Source organism: Amphiprion ocellaris, chromosome 4, assembly GCF_022539595.1.
Source record: "Amphiprion ocellaris isolate individual 3 ecotype Okinawa chromosome 4, ASM2253959v1, whole genome shotgun sequence".
In the NCBI taxonomy this organism is placed as follows: Eukaryota; Metazoa; Chordata; class Actinopteri; family Pomacentridae; genus Amphiprion; species Amphiprion ocellaris.
Genome location: NC_072769.1, coordinates 19,886,856 through 19,907,209, shown reverse-complemented (window position 1 = coordinate 19,907,209; position 20,354 = coordinate 19,886,856). Strand labels below are relative to the sequence as shown.

Genomic DNA, 20,354 nt, shown 5'->3' with positions numbered 1-20,354 from the left:
TTTGGGACTCCAGAGTTGTAAAGTGACATTTTTATATTTCTTTCCTGTCTATTTTGCTTCACAGAAATTGACATTGAGCGCTGTGTCCGTGAATCCATCACCCTGTTCTGCTGGACTCCAAAGAGCGCTACGTACCGACAGCACGCTCAGCCTTCAAAGGTCGCTGGTGACAATGGCTTTGGGAAAACGACAACATACTACTCATCCGACTACCAGGACATGCCCAAGACAGACCTGGTGAGTTTTAGTCATCTCACACTCACACATTTTACAAAAAAAGCTGAATTCATATATTTTAAGTTGCCCACTTTTGCTTAACAAAGCCCTAAAGTGATTATCTGCATACTGCTTCATTTAATGAGTCACTGATAATTGAGATTAATTCACGAGAGACCGATACAACAATTCCCTTTTGCTTCTGTCTTGGTGTTTTTTGTGAATTGTTGTGCCATCTTCAGCGAGTAGAAGACTTTGTTCCAAGTATTTGTTAGCTGAAGTAATAAGTGGTCTCATCCAACGAGCTTGTTGGTTGTTTAAGGCCTCAACACAGGTTTCAGAGAAAATGAACAGGAAGTTAGAGACAGGATTTTGTATACGGCATATCACGTCATCAGTACTGCAGCATACTTGACTAATGTAAGTACACTGTCCATCGAAAAAAAAAGTTACACACTCTAATATTTCATTGGACCGCCTTTAGCCCTGAGAACGACACACATTCGCTGTGGCATCGTTTTGAAAAATTTTTTTAAATTTTCTACCAAGACCTTATAATGATGATGGGAGAGTCGGACCGCTACGCAAAGTCTTCTCAAGCACATCCCTAAGATTCTCAATAGAGCTGAGGTCTGGACTCTGTGGAGGACAATCCATATGTGAAAATGACGTCTCATGCTCCCTGATTCACTCATTCACAATGTGAGCCCCATGAATCCTGGCATCATCATCTTGGAACATGTCCATGTCATCAGGGAAGAAAAACTCCACTGATGGAAAGACCTGGTATTTTTGCTTAGGTATGCTTAGGTAGTCAGCTGACCTCACTCTTTTTTTGCACATAACGTTTCTGAACCTGGACCTGACCAACTGCAGCAACCCCAGAACATAACCCGAACCCCCACAGGCTTGTAGACACTAGCCATGATGGGTGCATTACTTCATCCGCCTCTCTTCTTACCCTGATGCGCCCAATACTCTGAAACATCAGACCACATGACCTTCTTCCATTGCTCTAGAGTCCAATCTCCATGCTACCTACCAAACTGAAGCCTATTTTCTGGCTTTCTTAGAGCTACACAGCTGTTTAGGCCCAATTAAACAGCTGTGAGTTCCCTTCGCATTGTGCGTGTGGAAATGCTCTTACTTTCCCTAAAACACATAGCCCTGAGTTCTGCTGTTGATTTCCTACGATCATCTAAGAGTTTGATCCGACCACATTTGTTTCTCAAAGATGATGGTTCACCACTATCCTTCAGGTTTTAATAATGCGTTGGATGGTTCTCAACCCGATTTTAGTGGTTTCAGAAAGTTGGTTTAGTTGTTTTCTTTGCTTGATGCAGGTCAATAATTTGACACTTCTGAGACAGATTAACATCCGTTCCATGACCACAGGATATGTCTTCCAACATGGTTGTTTAAGAAATGAGAAGCTACTCTCTGCATCAGCTAGGATTAAATAAGTTGTTGCAGCTGAAACACATTCATCACTGCAGTAATTATCCAATGGAAGGCTCTTATCTATTTGCTCAGTTAAATCCAAGAGATGACTTTTTTTTTGGCAGACGGTGTATGTAAATAACATGTAGGTCTATGAACACACACACACCAACGCTCTGATACATAAACACACACATACACATGCACAACTACCCTCTTGCACAATGTGCACTGCGGTTTATTTGTCCTTCATAATGTTTTCCTGTTACTGCACAGCCTTGAGAACAGTCGCTTTGCATTTCACCGCACATCCTGTATGATGTGACAAATAAAAACTCTTGAACCTCAATTAAAGGTCATCACATTCTGTAAGTTTACGTATCTACTTAGGGACAATCTTCATCTGAAAACACAAAACCATTCAACACTTTAGATTTCAGCTTAGTAATAAAAATGACAAGTTAATGTTTTAGTGTTTTCAGAGGCATTATCCTAGTAAAAGCATTGAGAACACCTTGGTAAAATTGTCTTTTCATTTTGTAAAAGAATAGAAGAGGAAACGTCTCAGGGTAATAACTGCAGAAAATATACATAAATGTAGACTGACTATGTGCTGCAAGGTCTGAATATTCTCTCAGTAACAATGGGTCTGAATCAATCAGAAATAATTTATTCAAACTCAAGCTACATTGAGGCAGAGGCCTCATTTATAATATAGGCGAGCAGAAATACAAATGAACAGAAGTTTAAGGCATGCAAACAGATTGTCTGTAGAAATCGTAAATTATCAAAATAGTAAAGCCATTAAGAATACATACAACTATTAAGATTTAAGACAAAGGGAGTCAGCTAAAACAAGAACAGACGGAAATGAGATCAGATGAAATTTAATACCTGAATTATTCAATGGATTATAAAAAAACAAGCATTAGTTTTTTTTGTGTGTTATTCCATCAGTGTAAAATCTTACTGTAATAATTTTAAGCAGATAGGTGCAGAATTATAATATGTAATATTAAGGTGAAGTTCTGTTTTGATGGAAAATAAGTTAATAGTACAGCTTAGTATACTTGTGAATACTTGTGAATATTAGAATGGAATTTATTGCAATTGTCATTTCCTTGTAATATCTTAAGATAATGAGGAATTACCATCAATAATAACCATTAATGATGCTGAATTTATTCTCTCTTTAATCTAGATGCATGTAATATGAATGCCATCTCATATTTCTATTTCCAACTCTGTGTCAGAAGTTCCCATCAATGTGTGGCTCTTGTAGGCTGCTTTGCTTTCACTCTTCTGTCCAGTTCATCCCAAACCAGCTCCATGGGGTTTAAGTCTGGAGACTGTGCTGCCACTCCATGGTTTCAAGTTTACCATCTTGTTCTTTTTTTCTAAGGTAGTTCTGGCAAAGCTTGGACTTATGTTTTGGGTCATTATCTTGCTGTAGGATGAACCCCTGACCAACTAGGAACATACCAGAGGATACTGCATGGTGCTGCAGAATGCTGTGGTAGATGTTTTGGTTCAGGGTTCCTCTCACTCTGTACAATCACAGACCCTGGATCCAGTAAAACAGCCTCAGACCATCACACTTCCTCCTCCATGTTTGACAGTTGATGTCACACACTGAGGAACCATCCTTTCTCCTTCTCAACAGCGGTGTACAAAAATCCTGTGTGATGAACCAAAGTTTTCAAATTTTGAGTCTTCAGTCCATAATACCTTCTTCCAGTCTTCAGTAGTCCATTGGCGATGTTTCATAGCCCAGACAAGACTCTTTTTCTTCCTCTGATGTCTTAGCAATGTCTTTCTGCAACTCGACCTGTCAAAGCTGCAACTCCAAGTCTTCTCTTCACAGTTGAAACTGAGACTTCTTACTTCGACCACTATGAAGCTGTGCTTGAAGCTGTTGTCCTGTGAGCCTCCTATCACCAAGCTGTTGACTCTCAGAAACTTGTCTTCTGATTCTCCACTCACTGACACCTTGACTTTCTTTGCAATTTCTCTGTAGGAAAGACCTACATTTTTACGTTATGATGGTCTGTCTCTCTTCTATTGTTAATTACCTTTTCCTCTCTATTTTTACTTTTTACTCTATTTTTATAGCAGCACATTATTTTCTGCAGTACAATACTGTTCAAATAATGCTCTGGAGGGTTTGGTGCCACGGTGTGTTCCAACACTATTTTTATGCAGACAGAGGGGGTTGTAAGTAATCAAGAAAAGTTGGGACACCTGTAGGATTTGGTAGCACCAACTTTCAAGGCTGATCAACCTCCATTGCTGCAGAACAGCTTTAAGTTGTTAACCCATTTCTTGTTCCCTGAAAAAAGCCTTTTTGTATAATTCTGAAATGTACATTATTTTTCAGTTTTGATAACCTTACCTTTTTTTTTAACCTCTGGCAGTTCACCACTTACCTTTGTACCATTTCAAGCTGTTCATTGGACTTGAACTACTTGAATTTCGATTAAAAAAATGGAAAAAAATGTTCTAAAATCTTTAACCAGTAGTGTATATAATAATATATATTTTATAAATGCAACAATTTGTACTCTTATGTCAATTTCTCATTAAATCATGTTCAGCCACCAAACTAGATTGAGTTGAAGGAATAAGCTTTTCTTCTTAATTCAAAGAAGTTTTATTTACCAATTCTAACTGATTAAAATAGTCTAGGCATGTTATGATGAAGAAGAGGATTGCAAATCTTGAGCTCATGGTTAAGAACAGTCACTAAGCCAATTTCTTTAAGCTACATCAACTTGAATTTAGTTTTCAGTCAACTAACAAAGACATTTCAGTGGAAATTAGATGCAATATTAAATGGATGCAATTCCCAACTTTATTATGCCAACACAAATCATCAGAAAAAGTAAAACGTTCATCTAAATCAACATTTTTTTTTCCTCTTGCATCCATTCATTTAAGTGGTGGGAATAGGTCAGTTCAATTCCTTTGTAGAGTATGTGGCAAAGTTTAACCTTGTCTTTGTGAAATAATGTCCAAACAGTTTGTTTTCTGTTTAGTCAGAGCTTCTGAATTCTTGTTTCACAGACAAAGTTACCCAGCACTTGTTCTTTTCATTGATCAGAATCTGCCTGCAGAGCAGCAGAGTAACTCCACTTAGGTTTTCAGTTGTGTTGCTGTCATGGAAGGAGTTCTTCTAGCATCACTTACAATATGTGGTTACAAAACAAAGTCTACTCAGATTAATTTGAGAGATGCTTTTGTCCAAAGCAAAGTTTATTTGACTTCAACAAGAGCAAGTGCTAGATCTGTCCCTTCTAACATACAGGAATAAATGTATTTACAATTAAAATGAACCACACAAGCATAAACGAGCATCAGTTTTGAGAAGTGGTTATTGATTTGATTCTTCACACCGGCATTTGTCTTTGTTTATTTCTTGTGATGCAACCCTGTTTGCCTTTCACATCTGAACACATCATGTCCAGAAAGCTCACAAACACTCCTGTCAGTCCTATCTGCTGTGTGCCCAAGTGATTGCTGTAATCTTTCTCATTCAGCCGAGGCTCATTTGTATGGGTGGTGGCATTGATCCATGTTTGCATCTACGTGCACCCCAGCTCTTCCTGTGAAAAGACTGAGGTGGAACTGAACCGCATTCAAATGTCAGCCTCATAACCGGAGTGACCACAGACTCATATGATACACATCAATACCATGTGTGCAATGAGACTGTAGAACAGCAAACAGGGCCTGTTTCAGTGTACATGTGTGCACCTTACTGCTGTTTGAAGATATTGTGAATGTATAATAAGCTGAAACTAAATGAAATGGATACATTTATTGCATAAAAATATTCCAAGATGATTCTGAAAGAACAAGAATTAAAAAAATAAGGAATAAACTTGGACATGCGCCGTCTTCCAAAATTATACAACATTTGCAACATAACACTGATTGCAGCTGCAGACATGTAGACCCACTGTCAAACTGTCAGGTCTGCCATTTTCTGTGCCAAAAATATTCAGAAAAATGGCACAGCTGAAACTGAACTGATGGATATCCTGTATGTTTGTGTTACATACCTTCCTATTGCCCCTCTCTCTGGTAACAGAGCAGGAGGCCCTGTCAGCAGATTCTCAGCCCTCGTAGTGAACAGACATCCATCTCAGTGGACAGCTGCTGTCCAGTCAGCTTGGGCTGAGTGACTGAATAGGAGAAAACAAGCTGTCGGTCTCCTTTTTTTCCGTCAGTAGCAAGAGAATGCAAAACAGAAAGTATTGCAGAACTGTATCATTAATAAAAAGCCATTAGTCTTAGACCGGATTTTTTTGCAATCAGTTCTGTTATTTAGTTAATCTTTCTCACATGTATTTGTAAGTAAAGATTGCTGTAGTGAGTCGTGACTTTTAGGCAGTACCACCTTTGTGCAGCTGAATGTGTTCCCACATGTTCAGTGTAAGTGATCCATCTCAACACATGATAAATTTTGCACATTTGCAACCCACTGTTGCTCACATAACGAGTCCTGTGTGTGTTTTGGCCACCAAATCATCGTGAACATTGGCGGCTTTGACATGTTAAAATAAATCAAAATGCAGCACAGTGCTTGGAAGCCTGTGGAGATGTGTTGCTCACTGTCATCGAACAGCTGTTAAAGCTTATATTTCAGTGACTGAGTGAATGGATGTCCATGAGTAAACAGGAATGCTCCCTGGTTCCAGTCTTTCAGTGCTTGTGCATTAAATCTTAGCATGAACACGTACAAGTCTGAGTGAGTTGAGCATTCCTAATTAGGTAGGGTGTGATTTATAGTAAATGGCTAAAACTGATCCGTCTTCACTTACTTTCACTTGCATAGACTTAGACAGAGTCACGCGGACACAGCTAGAATATATACAATATTTGATGTAATCTCATGCAAAATCTCTGCAATAACCTGTAGCATTTTGCAGCTTATTAAATGTAGTTTTGTTGATAATATATGATGTTATCTGATTTTCAGAGATAAAGCATCATCCCAAAATTTGCAGCTACTGTCCGAATAACCCAAGTCTTTGGAAATATTTCTTACAGATTGCATCAGATGACACAGGCATACGTAGATGAACATAATGTTTTGTTGCACCAGCTGTTACTTTCAGCTGTATCAGCATGTTCTGCAAGAGTTGCTGTTGCTCATGTCAGGACGTGTCGCATGTTTCCACTGAAAATCCAAAAGTGCAACAACTTGAGGGCTTCAAATAACATTTCAACGATAGATATCATCTTTGTCAAAACTGTTGCATAAAGGTTGAAAAGGTGCATTTGCAATGTTTTGAGAGTGCTTTGTAAGTAATAGTTAGCTTTGCCTTAACTATTAGTGTTAATGTTGAGTGATTATTACTCCGCCAAGGAACATGGCGGAGTTATGTGACGATTGGCGTATGTAACTTTGCAGGGAAGGTCAGAAATGACACAAGGACCAAGTGATTAGATTTTGGCAGTGATGTGGCTTAAGGGACTGCAGATGGAAATTAGCCGAAAGCTAACTCTGTTGCAATACATGAAATGGAAACATTTATGTATAATATTGTACATGGTCCCTTTTTAAATAAACTGATAACAACAGCAATAATAATAATAATAATAATAATAATAATAATACTTTGGATTCACGGATTTGTTAAAGATTTCTGTATTATAGCGGCACGGTGTCACTATAACTATGACAACAAGTGAACACTATTTCAGCTGCCTGCCGACGATGACATGCTTGCGATCCTACTACAAATCAACCACTGCAGACTTATCAGGACTTATCTGTCGGAAATCATACAACGACTGAGCAGCCTTGGGGGAGGACTACGCTCTCTGAGTGCTTTTCTTGTTTATTATTTGTGATGCTGGTCACTAATGTAACATAGTGTTGCAAAAAATGGTTAAAACATGGACTTCCTTTCTTTTACACCAGTGCATGTCATGGAAAATAGACACATTGCTAACAAGAAAAGCACTCAGAGAGCGGAGTGCTCTGTAAAGGCTGCTCAGTCGTCGTATCATTTCTGACGGCTGAAATCTTGAAAAATTTGTGGCAGAAATCACGGCGTCATAGAATGTGGCCATTTAATATAGATGTACCCACAAACAAAATGACCTTGTGTTGAGCACAGGCAAGTGTTATGCATGTGTGCGTTATGTACAGATAACAAATCACGTGTCCTAAATATGTAGCGGGTGGCGGGAATTGATGGGACTCGGAAACACCCCCACAATTTAATCGATTGTTCCTTGTATCATTACCAATGGATCAGTCCCAATAAGTCTGGCAGCAGTGGATTTGTAGTAAGATCACACATCAGCTGCCTGCTGTGATCGTCAGCAGGCAGCTGATGTCGTGTTCACTTGTTGTCATAGTTACAGTGACGTCGTGCCGCTATCTCACCATGATACAGGAATCTTTACCAAATCTGTGGATCCAGACTATGAGCTGCATCACTGCCAAAATCTAATGAGGTGATCCTTGTGTCATTTCTGACCTTCCCTGAAAATTTCATCCAAATCTGTTCATCAGTTTTTGAGTAATGTTGCTAACAGACAGACAGACAAATATACGTGTGAACAATGAATATGAGTGAACCATATTCTTTTTGAGTTTTATTGTCAGTAACAGTATCAAGGCTTATTTATATGTAAAGTACGATAAGTCTTGTTTGTATATATTCAAAAATAATGTTGCTTATATTTACCAACTGCAAAGATCTTCATTGCTCTTTTTGACTTAAATCGAGTATTTTATAACTAACTCAATCATCACACCTTGTGCAAAGGCCAGGTTCTTATGCAACACTCAAGCAGTTTTATATTTCAGCCTCTGTACCTGAGTTGTTAAAGTACACGTCTGGATGACAGCATGTCTGATTTTGTCAGCAAAAATGGAGATGAATTTTCATTAGAAGAGGCTGCTTTTTCTGCCCTTACCCCCTAAAAAATCCTTCATGTTTGAGTAATATTGAAAAGTGCTGTGTGGCCAGAATTAAAGCAGGAAGTATATGAGAAGCTGAGGGAATTCTTTGTTTTTGAATCCTCCTATGTGGAAATTGGTGTATGTGTGTATGTGTGTATGTAGCCACTGTTAAGGGTTATTTGTTGTCAGCATTTTTCTCAGATCATGCCCTCAATTATGGTTGTCTTCTCTTTTTCTGACTGCACACTTGGCAGATAAAATGTGGTTCTGTTTTAGAAGTTATGCTAAAGCAACACAGACTGTGCTGTTTGATATGTGAACATCTCAGCATAGTTTTAGGCATGCAGTGTGAAGGCATTTTAAATGAGCTATTGACCTTGTCATCAAGCTTTATCCAAGCTGTACAACACTGCTGTTCCTGGTTCAATATGTTAAGTGATGAAGTTCTGTTTTTTTGGCAACCGTGTGCCATCGGCAATAGTCTCCACGAACACAAACCGCTGCAGAAGATTTGTTGCCTGCTTTTACTCTGCTCTGGTTCAGCCTCATCACTGTCTGGCCTGTGAAATGCCAAAGTGTCAGTAAGTCACTCTTGTCTGGCGCTCACTGCTCATCATGACATTTAAGTCACCAAGTGGTGTTCCATCAATGCCAACCAATTACAAGCTGCGTTTTTCTGTCAATACTGTATATTTATGTATTTGTGACTATGTATAGAAAGGCAGTTAGATCTCCAGGTGTTACCCCTCATCCCTACTGGTTAGAACATACAAGCTCAGCCAATCAAATGAGCTTGTTCATCTCCATGGAGATGTCCAATGTTCTAATCCACTTTCATTCAAACAGAGCCACCAGCAAACTCATTAGTTTTAATAATGATTGGTTCCTATCTACAGCACTTTTTAATGGAAAATCATAATGTAGCTGAGGAATATTCACTGAAAGGTTCAACAGAAAGCTTCCTGTTACCAAACATAATGCATCAGCTGAACCCATTCATCAGCTCTTCTTTAGTGATGTGTACAGACAAGATTAGCATTGGTGGGTTGTCATAGCTACACTTTGTTCATGGTCTTCTGTGAAACGTGCTTAAAAGGCATTTTTACTCAAGTGAATAATCTTTCAAAAGCGTTCTTTAACAAGAGAAAGATTGGGCTACTTTGCCATTTTCACCACTTTATGGATAGTTTTTATTTTTCTAGACAGTTATTAGAAAAAAATGCACAGATCCCAAGGACAATTGAACAGTAATCTAGAGTAACATTTAACTAGGAGTAAATATTTGTTAGTCTTCTTTTCTTTATTTTTCTTATTAGTGGTGGGTAAATGTTTCCTGTCTTAGTCGAACATAGTCAGTGGTGGAAAATGCAAGAGAAACCTTGGATTTAATGTCTTTTGGACACAATAACCTCAAACAAGTGTTTCCATTAGCTTCAGATCAGACCCTCCCAATGCTTTGGCTCAGCCATATTCTTTAGAAGTGTGTTTGAATGACTTTCCACAGCACCTCCAGCCTGCCATTGACCACTCATTTCAGCCGGCTTTGACCTCGCCATCCGCTATCTGCCTCCTACCGTTTTCAGAATCAACTTTGCCGCAGGAAACAACTACAACAACCTCTTGGCATCAAACTGCCACACTGAAAATTTCAAGCTTTACAGAATTTGGATCATATAGCCAGGCAGCACAGCTCGTTTTTTCAAATGGATTATCTAATTTAATGACAGTGCTTCTCTCCCTGTGTGCCAGTGTTCCACTAAAATTGTTCCACCTGTCACCATTTGAGGGGAACCCCCAAGCTGCATCCTTTGTTTAATTCCACCTAAAATGATTGTGATTGTTTCCCTTGATGGACACCGTGTGCATTACTAAATAGTCTGCCACCTCGGGGAAATTAAAGTTTTAAACTAAAATCTCGCACATTGGGTGACTCGTTCTCCCACATATCAGTTACTACGAAGACATGGATGTAGAATTGACCACAGGACCTGACACTGTACTGAAGTCAGATCAACTCAACCAAATGACTGATTATATTTCCACCGTTAGTAAGAAGAGGACAACCATGGCAGGATGAGACCCTGCCAGTACTGGAGAGTGGGCAATCAAGGAAAGAATACAAAGAGTCACCCCCAGCAAGGACAAGGCCACAACAGAGAAAAAAGTGGAGAAAATGTGTGAAAAAGGAGATTTAGCAGAGATGCAGACAGCTTGGGAAAAGGCTAGAAAACCCAAGTGGGACCATATAAAAAACAAGTTGGAGAAAAAGGAGGATAAGATGATGATAGTAATTTGGTTGGTAAACTTGATGAAACAATTCATCAATGCATTTATGATGAAACAATTCATCAAGAAAGAGAATCCTGGAACTTCAGCACCCACGCAGCCCACTCCGAGTCAACCCCACCCCAAAGCAGAGGAGACAAAACAACCCATAGCTCCTCCCACGAAGACAGTGGTTGGCTTATACCCCACATTACCAGCCAGTCCTCCACCACCACCCTATGACTATCACTGTCTTCTATCTCAGAAAACGAACACGCTCCACAGTTTAATGAAACACAAATGAGCCTAAGCATTGTTTTCCCCGATAGCAGGATAATAGTGAGATGCAGCCAGATCATTCTGTAATACAGCAAGACTTGTCCGTGTGGCAACTTCAAAAGGTGGATATTGTTTGTCTTAAACCGTCCTGTAGTAGATTTACTTTGGGATGTAGGACCATGTTGTGCTGTATCACACTTCTGCTGAGCTTCAGCTGGACAGTCACCCTGACATTTTCTTGTAAGATACCTAAATAAACTTGGGAATTAATTTTTCCCTCTCTGGTGCCGAACTGTCCACATCCAGATGCAAGAAATCAGCCCAAAGTCAAGATGCGTCATGCTCTGTAATCTACCTTTAAGTGGATGTTGTCATTTCAGTTTGCAGTCTCCTTTTTACACCATACCTAGTGCTGCATGTTTTTTGTTTTTTTCTTTTGAGAAGCTGTTCAATTTCATCCACAAAACATTAAGCACTGTGGGTCTCATGTTGCAGTGATGTTAGTTTTTGGAGAGCAGCAGCTTCCTCTGTGGTGCCTGTTCAATCATTTTCATATGGTAGACTCATTAACAGAGATGTTAACCAGCTCTTTTTTTTATTTATTTTATTTTATTTTTTTTTTACCTCATTCAGCATTCTGCTTCATGCCTTTAGAGTCACTTTAGCTGGGCACTATTTCATTTGGGCAAGAAGCTGCGGTACCTCATCATCTCCATATATAGATAGTTTGGTACACTGTTGATGGATAGCTGAAATCTGTGAAATGACTGTGTGACTCTTTCCAGATCCATGCAAATCAACATTTCTTAATTGTAAGTCTTCTGAGATCTTGTTTTTTGATTCAGGAGATGCTTTCTGTGAAAAACAGAGTCAAACTATGCAGTGAATTGTCAGTATGGACTCGAATAATACAATAATTTGTGTGTTATTAGTTCAAATCTTTGCATATAAATGTAATTTAGGAGTTCTTAGGCTTCACCTAACGGACTAAGTAAAAATGTATTCAAATTCCTGATCATGTATCTGTCATTTAGCACATTTATTGATTTCAGAGACTGAAGACTTAAAACCTGGATATTTGCTGTTTTCTTACAGCCTTCTGTAGTCTCAACAAACTGTACAATGAAATGCAATCATGGTATTTCATCAGCTTTGTGCTCACAATTTTCTTTTTTTAGATAAAGTTGATCAAATCTATTAAATAGCTAAACTGTCAAATCTGCAAAGCAACACTGTATCTTTAAATTAATATTACCATTTTTGCTCCGTGTTATGTAGTTGATTTGTTTTGAAAAGAGGAATTTCTGGCATGTAGGTGAAAGTTGTGTGAGATGACTGACTACTGCCTAAATGAAAATAATTCATCACGTCACAGTTGTTTTCATTTGTAAGCTTAGTCTGTACAGTCATGTTTTTGCTGAACAGGCTTGTTCACTTACACCTTTGTTTACTCTCAAACTGAACTTACGTGACTCCCACTTTTAAGTTGCCTCACACAGTACTTCTGTATTTTCTCGGAATCAAGATGATATTGACAAAGCTGATTTTTGATCCAACTGTAGCACTATCACCATGTGTTACTGCAATTACAAGTTTTTACAGGGTTTCTTTATGAAATCCTTTAGCATTATAGCATTATATGTAAGATTTCCTGCAGTGTTTTGTAGTTGATATGTTTGATTGCGCCTGATTTAAGTACCAATTCCACTAACATTAGAAAACAAATACCTGTTTTTGTGGAAATCAGAAACAAAAAAAAACATCTGGCAGCAAATGCCATTTATTTAAAGAGTGTAGCTGCTGACTGAATTGGCCACAAGACAAGAATCTACAGTATCTGTTGTTTGTCACAGCAATGCTGACCTTGATATTGTAAGGTTTCTTGCAGTTTTTCCTTTTCTTATTTAGAATTCAGGTGGAGAACATATTCTAAACACTTTTCAATGAAATTCAGTTGAACATTTTATAAACCATGTACTGTTTATACGGTGAAACCTTTTTACCATTGTACTGTAGATGTGACTCAAAAAACAAACATCTGAATAGTAGGCCCAACAAAAACTGAACATTATGTGCAGAATAGTATTTATTGCAGGGCTTATGAGTCATATTGCATTAAATAGACGTTGATCTTTCTTACTTTTTTCTCCACTTAGTTTGTGTTTACTTGTCAGTGGTTGTTAGATGTCAGATTGAAAGTTGAAAAAGAAATCTGAGAAGTGGGTGACTTTTTCTTTTGCCAAATGAAAATGTTGTTGATGACAGTAAGACTTCATGAATATGTAGGTCTTGGCTCTACTGGTGGTCTCTTATGTTCTCTTAAATAGCTACTGTCAAGCTGTGCATAATTCAAGAGAGCGGAGTGAAGTTGTTTGTTGAAAACGATACACAACTCCTTTTCCATTCTCACTGTGTTTATGTTATTATTAGGGTTCGAGCACCATTTGGTACACATATGTAACTTGTCAGGATGCACAAAAAATCCCCTTGCACAAATACCCAAAACCCAACAGGAAGTCAGCCATTTTGAATTATGATTCATATTTTGGACAATTTTGTGTCATTTTTGGACATTTGCAAAAGCTATAAACTCAAACAGGGTAACCCTGAGAAAGCTCAAATTTGGCCAGGTTGCACATCAGGCATGGGTGATCAAAAATTATCAAAATCCTCTGCAAAAGTCTGAAGGCGTCGAAATGGCAACCAACGGAATTTCAACGTTTTGCCATGAAATAGGAAGTGCTGTGTAACTGGCCTGTACATGCTCCAAAATGGCAAGCATATTGGAGTGTTGAAGTGCACGTTCCACGCTGCTTGCATTCACAGTCATACCACGACGTGGTAGTCATTTCATGTTCTACGCTCCAAGCAGCATTAATGGCGGCCATTTTGGATATTTCGCCATGAAACAGGAAGTGCTGTCTAAATAGCCTGTACATGCTCCAATCTGCCTGAAACTTTACATGTGTGATCAGAGTCTGGCCTTCACCAGATACATAGGCCGAAATTGACTCTCAGTCGCAGCGCTACCTGGTGGACATGCGAGGACCCGACCACTGCTGCTTGCAGGTTTAATTGATGTTATTACTGTGAAGAATGGAGAATTAGATATTGCCATAATCACATTTAAACAAAAACTAAATTGTACCTGTTTTAAAAGGTTTACAAGGAAAGAAGGGTTTCAGAAATGTCTTTATTCCTTGTTACTCTTAACTAGAGTGACTTTACGTGGATGTTTTACTAATTAGTTTGATATGTTAAACTAAATCATTTACTGTGTGGGCGCTGTTTTGCTGAAGTAATATTGCACCTAAGAATGAGAGTACAGACCAATTTAATCTGCAAGCCTGTGTGGAGTCAGTGAGTCATTGTAATAAGCATTAAGATAAACTGCTCAGGTAAAAGCAGAAATGCCACATTAACAAATGCTCTATTATGAAGCAAAGTCCTTTCGTTCAGAATTTTTATTTTACCCAAAGGAAAAGAACAGAAAAATAAGGCACAAAAAATTGAATAGAACAAAAGTAAAACTACTCATCCTCATCCCTCACCCATCCTTGGTGTATCAATGGATCAACTGTTCAACAAGTCAAATCTAAGCGTAGTGAATTTATATTGCACATTTTAAAACAACCTCTGTTGAACGTGATATGGCAGGCAGCAGTAAATATATGTGACAACAAAACAGAATAAAAACTTTAAAAATCAATGAATAATCATTTATAAATTAGTCAATCAGCAATGTGCTGTAGCTGACTGATCAACTGCAATGAGTATAATATAATTTTTTGCATATAACATCTTTGTCTCTCTAAATATGGTAGAGTAAAATGTAAAACAAATGTGTTTGAAATGTAGGAGAGTGTAAATATAACTAAAGGAGCATAAAATGAAAATACTTAAGTGTACTGGAAATACTTCAAAATTACAATAAAAAAAAGTAGTGCGGGAGGTTCCAGCTTTGCGTGTACTTTTATAACCTGTTAGAATTTTACTTAGAGAGCCAATATTCATCATTTGGGTTTGGAACATGTAAAATAGCCACACACAGTCTTGCAGGCTTTTTAAAAAAAATCTCTGTACTTACGTTTGGGTTTCAGGGCAGCAACTCACTAAATTGTTAAATGAAATCTTTGTGAAGAAAAAAAAATCTTTCAACTCCTTTTCTGGACAAATAAATATCTCTGGTCTCTGGCTGTGAGTTTTTCACTGCTGAATGAACTGAAGATTACTTAGTTGACCAATGGAGTTAGCTGCTTTCAAACATTTTATTTCATGGATGGCAGAGCTTTGGCATTTAACCTACTCGTCGTGCAGCTGGCCCCTCTAATCCCTCCCTGTTTTGTAAATGGCTTCCACACTGTGTGGCAAAATTCACAGATAACGCTGTTAGCATTTCCCCTCCATTTAATTAGCATGTCAATGAACAAAAGTAGCAAACTGCTGGGTAACTTTCATAATCACGATATCTTATAGTATTTTTGTCTGTTAGACTTTTCGGGGGACTTGGACACAACTGTTGGTGCCCTCAGTGTTTTCACATTTTAGGCCTAAAGTCATTTCAGGGCATCTGGGAATCATAGTAGTGTAACATTTGGTCACCACAGCAGAGTGGAGTTCAGTCCCCTTCAGCTATGCCTCTGGCTGGCGGCTTTAATGAACCCATTTGGCAGTTCAGGTAGAAAACTGGCAAAGAATCATGTTCTGGCCTCTGCTGTTGGACGTCTGTGGTCCTGTCTGAGCCGTAATCCAGTTTTTATGGTAATACAAAATGTAATTCTGTTCTTCGTTTAGTGGGATGAGCTCTTTTTAAAAGGCGCCGTAAAAATTCTTATTAATGCAGAAAAGGTTTATTTGAAATAGAATGTATAATAGCCAGTTTTAAAGAAGCAATAATATCCAAGCTGACACTATTTTTTCTGTCATTTCAGTGTCGTTTTACAATAATTTCTTATCAGAACTCATTCAGAATGATATTCAGAAAGTCTATGAACACATGTACTGCCAGTCTCTCCCTCTTTATCTGATCTCCTGCGACCTCCTCTCTTGTAGTCTCGGGAGCCTCTGGCGCTGTGTGACCTGAAAGCAGAAGTATCTCCCAGGATCTCGGCTGAGGACTTAATCGACCTCTGTGAACTGTCACTGGGTGGGCCCACCAAGAGGAGCAGAGCTGGCAAGCCCAAAATTGTTGCTGTGGATATTCGCAGTGTAGAAGAGTATCCTTCCAGTTTCTCTGTTCACCTATTCAACAGTTCAAACATGCAACTCCACTGCTCATGTAATCACTACAACATACAGAAGCTTGCCCTAACAACCCCGGGTTGCATTCCACATGGCCAAAACAACAGATGCTCTGCACACATTTATCTTCATACATATCTGTGATAACCAGCATTGGCAGCTGCAGATAAGGCTGATTACAGTAATGTTCATGTACTCAAACCTGCTCAAACTTGAAGCTTTTCCATTCCTTAAAATTTCTGAATCGCACTGTTGACGCTTCAATGCGCAGCTGCCATAGAGATGGAGGTTACATAACATCTGGTAAATAAAGGATTAGCAGTGCACAGTTTCAGACAGGCTCTCTAGAAAGTTGTTCATCGTGTTGAATTTGGGTATAAAAATCAAAAGTGACAGAAATAGATGCTTAAGGACAAAAAAACCCCACATGGCTCCATACTCACATCCATGCTGCAGATGGGTTTTTTTTAATGTCTTTTTTGTTTCTTTGTGGTTCACAGCCACAATCAAACCACATCTTGCCTGGCAAAATGTGCATCAAATAGCACAGGTAGGGTTGTAAACAAGCCTACCTGTGCTGTTGTGCTGACCTTATTCAAGTTAGAGCTAAATGGCTAAAAATAAAAGTCTGATATGACACACTGGGGGAGTGAACAATTAGACATAATACAATACTAAAAAACTTCTTCAGTTCTTAAGAATCCTTGACAGTGTAACACAATTCCTGATGGAAGTTAATACGTCAGTTAGGTAAACAGACATCTTTTAGCACTTGAGGAGAAGATGTTCAGCATCGCTCCGTACTGAACTCTGCCAAGTCTGCTCAGCCGTTGTATGATTTCTGACTAATGAAATCTTTTTAAGTAGGATTTGTAGTAGGATCACAATCATGTGATTGTCAGCAGGCAGCTGACGTAGTGTTCACTTGTTGTCATAGTTACAGTGACGTCGTGCCGCTATCTTGCAATAATACAGAAATCTTTAACAAATCCGTGGATCCAGACTTTAAGCCACATCACTGCCAAAATCTAATGAGCTGGTCCTTGTGTCACTTTCAGAACATGCAAACTCCATGCAGAAAGATCCCGGGAAGGCGGCAACATGAACCAGGGATCTTCTAGCTGCAAGGTGAGAGTGCTAACCACCAAGCCACTGTGCAGCTCCCAAACAATCCCTCTTTTTAAAACATTTTGCTACCTTGTGATCAAACGTCTAATATTAATCGTCCTTTTTGCTCTAATTTGGTCTCCAGTAGTCTGTATTCTTTATCATTGGCTGCATATTTTACACAGCTTCTGCAATCTACATGTTACTAGTTTCAAACAAACAAAACAGCAGCAACCTCTGAGCAGCAACCTGAATTTTCACATTCTGCAGAGGAACTGGATCGTGCAGTAAGGCAGCCACTTTTAATGACAGCATTCACTTTCCACCAAAACAATTCCTCCATCACTGTTTTTAAGGGGACACCGTCAGCTGTATGCCTAGCTTAGCTTCCAATGTGATTGTGTGTGTTTTTTTTAAAGAAATGCACACAAGTCAGAGTGGTTTTTATCCCCTATAGCGGAATGATAATGAGGTGCAGCCAGACATCTCACACATTCTGTTCTGCACAATGTTCTGGCTGTGTGACACTCAGAGGAAAATGACTGGCTTCTCAGCTGTTAAACATAATACCTTTACTTTTTTCTTTATCAAGACCTTATAGAGAGCCATCTAGTTGGACACAGCTTGAAAGCTGGCTCATTTAGACACTGATTTTAACACTGTGCACAGAGCAGTGATCTTCTACATCTTACCTGACTGACCTACAGATTTCTCCTCTTTGATGCATGTGTCTCTATTCAGTTTCACAGGTGCCCTGGTTCTTCAGAGGACAAATTCCTTGAGTATATTCCAGGTCCCTATGAAAGCTGCAGTTCATGCTTCTTTGAATTTGTGTAGCTTGTTTTTATGTCATATCTATACCTGCACCATTGCTGATACAGTTTTGTGTCCATTCACTCGTGAACAAGACTGAGAGGTCGCGACACGTGCGGCAGCAAAATGTGTGCAGAACTACATACATGCAAGAAGTCTTTCTTTTCATCCCACAGTGCCTCTGATCTCTTGCTTACCTCTTGACCTGGTGCCAGTGCTTTGCAGAGTTCTGAAATTAAACTTCGGGCACAGAGACCAAAACAGCTTGGTTTCCATCAGAGGCAAGTAGGGGCAAATTCAGGAGGGACGATCTGCTCCAGTTATGTGCTGCCAGATTCTGCAACATTCAGTTAGGCCCTTCATATCTACACAGGCTGCCCCACCAAATCCTGCAGTCTGAGAGATCTGACCCGAGCAAAGTGCATTCTTCTGGCCTTTTATTTCTTCTTTTATGTGCTACATTTGGTTTTGTGTGTGTGTTATTCATAAGAGAATTCTGTTCTTTGTAGCAATTAGTCTACCACTCACCTGATAGTTATGGTGGATGCAATTTAATGTAAAATGTGGCCGGCATTCTTTTAATTAAATAAGCTGTTCACAGTTGAGCTTTGTTGGACTAAATGGTGCAGCACTTGAGCTTTTTCTATTTGCAACCACTGGGTGTGCAGTGTGTGTGACTGTTTGAAGTCTAAATAAGATAATTTGTAGTAGCAGTTTTGAATATTTAGGACAAATAATTTTTTATTATGCTTTTAAACAATTTTAAACCCCTCTGGCTTAGCTGGAATTCTCAAAAAGCTCCAAACAAGGTCATCCTTTTCATGAAACATGTTTTTTAGATGCATGTTTTTTGGATGCACGGCAGCAATATGTATGTCCTTGATGTGCATACAGACTCACAGCGATACAGTAAAATTCCCTCTACGTCCTTTAGATTTTTAAAAAAAGGAAGCTTTCTACTGCTTGTCACAATCAATAGCCTCTTTATCTGTCTTTTTCATCGTTCTGCATATAATTACAGTATTACATTAAGACATTAATTTTGCTTTTGCTGGATATAGTATAATGGCCAGGAAAGCCTTGAATATATAAATAAAAGCACTAAAAGGGAGTGAGGGCTGCACAGTGGCTTGGTGGTTCGCAATTTCGCCTTGCAGCTAGAAGATCATTGGTTCGCATCCCAGTCTTCCCGGGATCTTTCTGCATGGAGTTTGCATGTTCTTCCTGTGCATGTGTGGGTTTTCTCTGGGTTCTCCAGCTTCCTCCCACAGTCCAAAAACATGCTGAGGTTAATTGGTAACCCTAAATTGTCCGTAGTGTGATTGTTTGTCTCTATATGTAGTCCTGTGTTAGACTGGTGACCTGCCCCCCCCCCCCCCCCCCCCCCCCCCGACCCTAATGAGGATTAAGCAGTGTATAGATAATGGATGGATGGACTTAAAGGAGTGAGCCTCAAACCTTCAGTTCATCAGTGGAATAGTGATTATCTAAGGGGTTAAAAAGCCATTGATCAATAAGGATTAGTGGACAAGAATTTTGAAATGGCAGTTCCTCCAGCCAAATTTCTACTCTCTGGCCTCCTAATAGACAGATGCTCTTTAGGCCAAGTCACATGGACCAAAGGGATTTGACCACTTTCACAGGATTTGGCAACCCCTTGTTGACCTTTATTGCAATCTTAGGCAAAGCTTTGTTGTGGGTGTCTGTGGTCACAAAAAGTTGATGAATTTTTAGGCCTGTGAGAAGTAAATCTGAGCAATCTAGATTTCGCTGTTGAAGGACTCTGCCATTGTTCTCTTCTGGAAATGTGTGCATCATGTAACTCCAAGACTATATGTACCACAAAAGGATTTTTCAGCTCGTGGACTATAGCGTGTACTATGAAATTAATTCTCTCTGTTCCTGTGGCAGCTGGTATGGTTTGGTGAACATAATAATTGTAGCAAAAGCGTCAATATCTCTGCGTTCTCCTTTTCTAAGGAGTTATGATTCTAATATATACCACTCTGCGGTTGTTTTGCTGTTTCCTTGTCAAAGGCCTCACTAAGATGCAGTCACTTATTTTTTGTTC

At 39.0% G+C, this 20,354-nt stretch overlaps 1 protein-coding gene across 1 annotated transcript in view; it reads left to right on the top strand.

The window, feature by feature from the left end:
* Positions 1-20,354, top strand: part of tbck (TBC1 domain containing kinase) — a 60,713-nt gene that overhangs the window by 29,401 nt on the left and 10,958 nt on the right. Inside the window, exons 23-24 of the mRNA XM_023274009.3 lie at positions 65-237; positions 16,175-16,338. Coding sequence (XP_023129777.2) covers positions 65-237; positions 16,175-16,338 — 337 coding nt within the window. The remainder of the gene's footprint in view (positions 1-64; positions 238-16,174; positions 16,339-20,354) is intronic.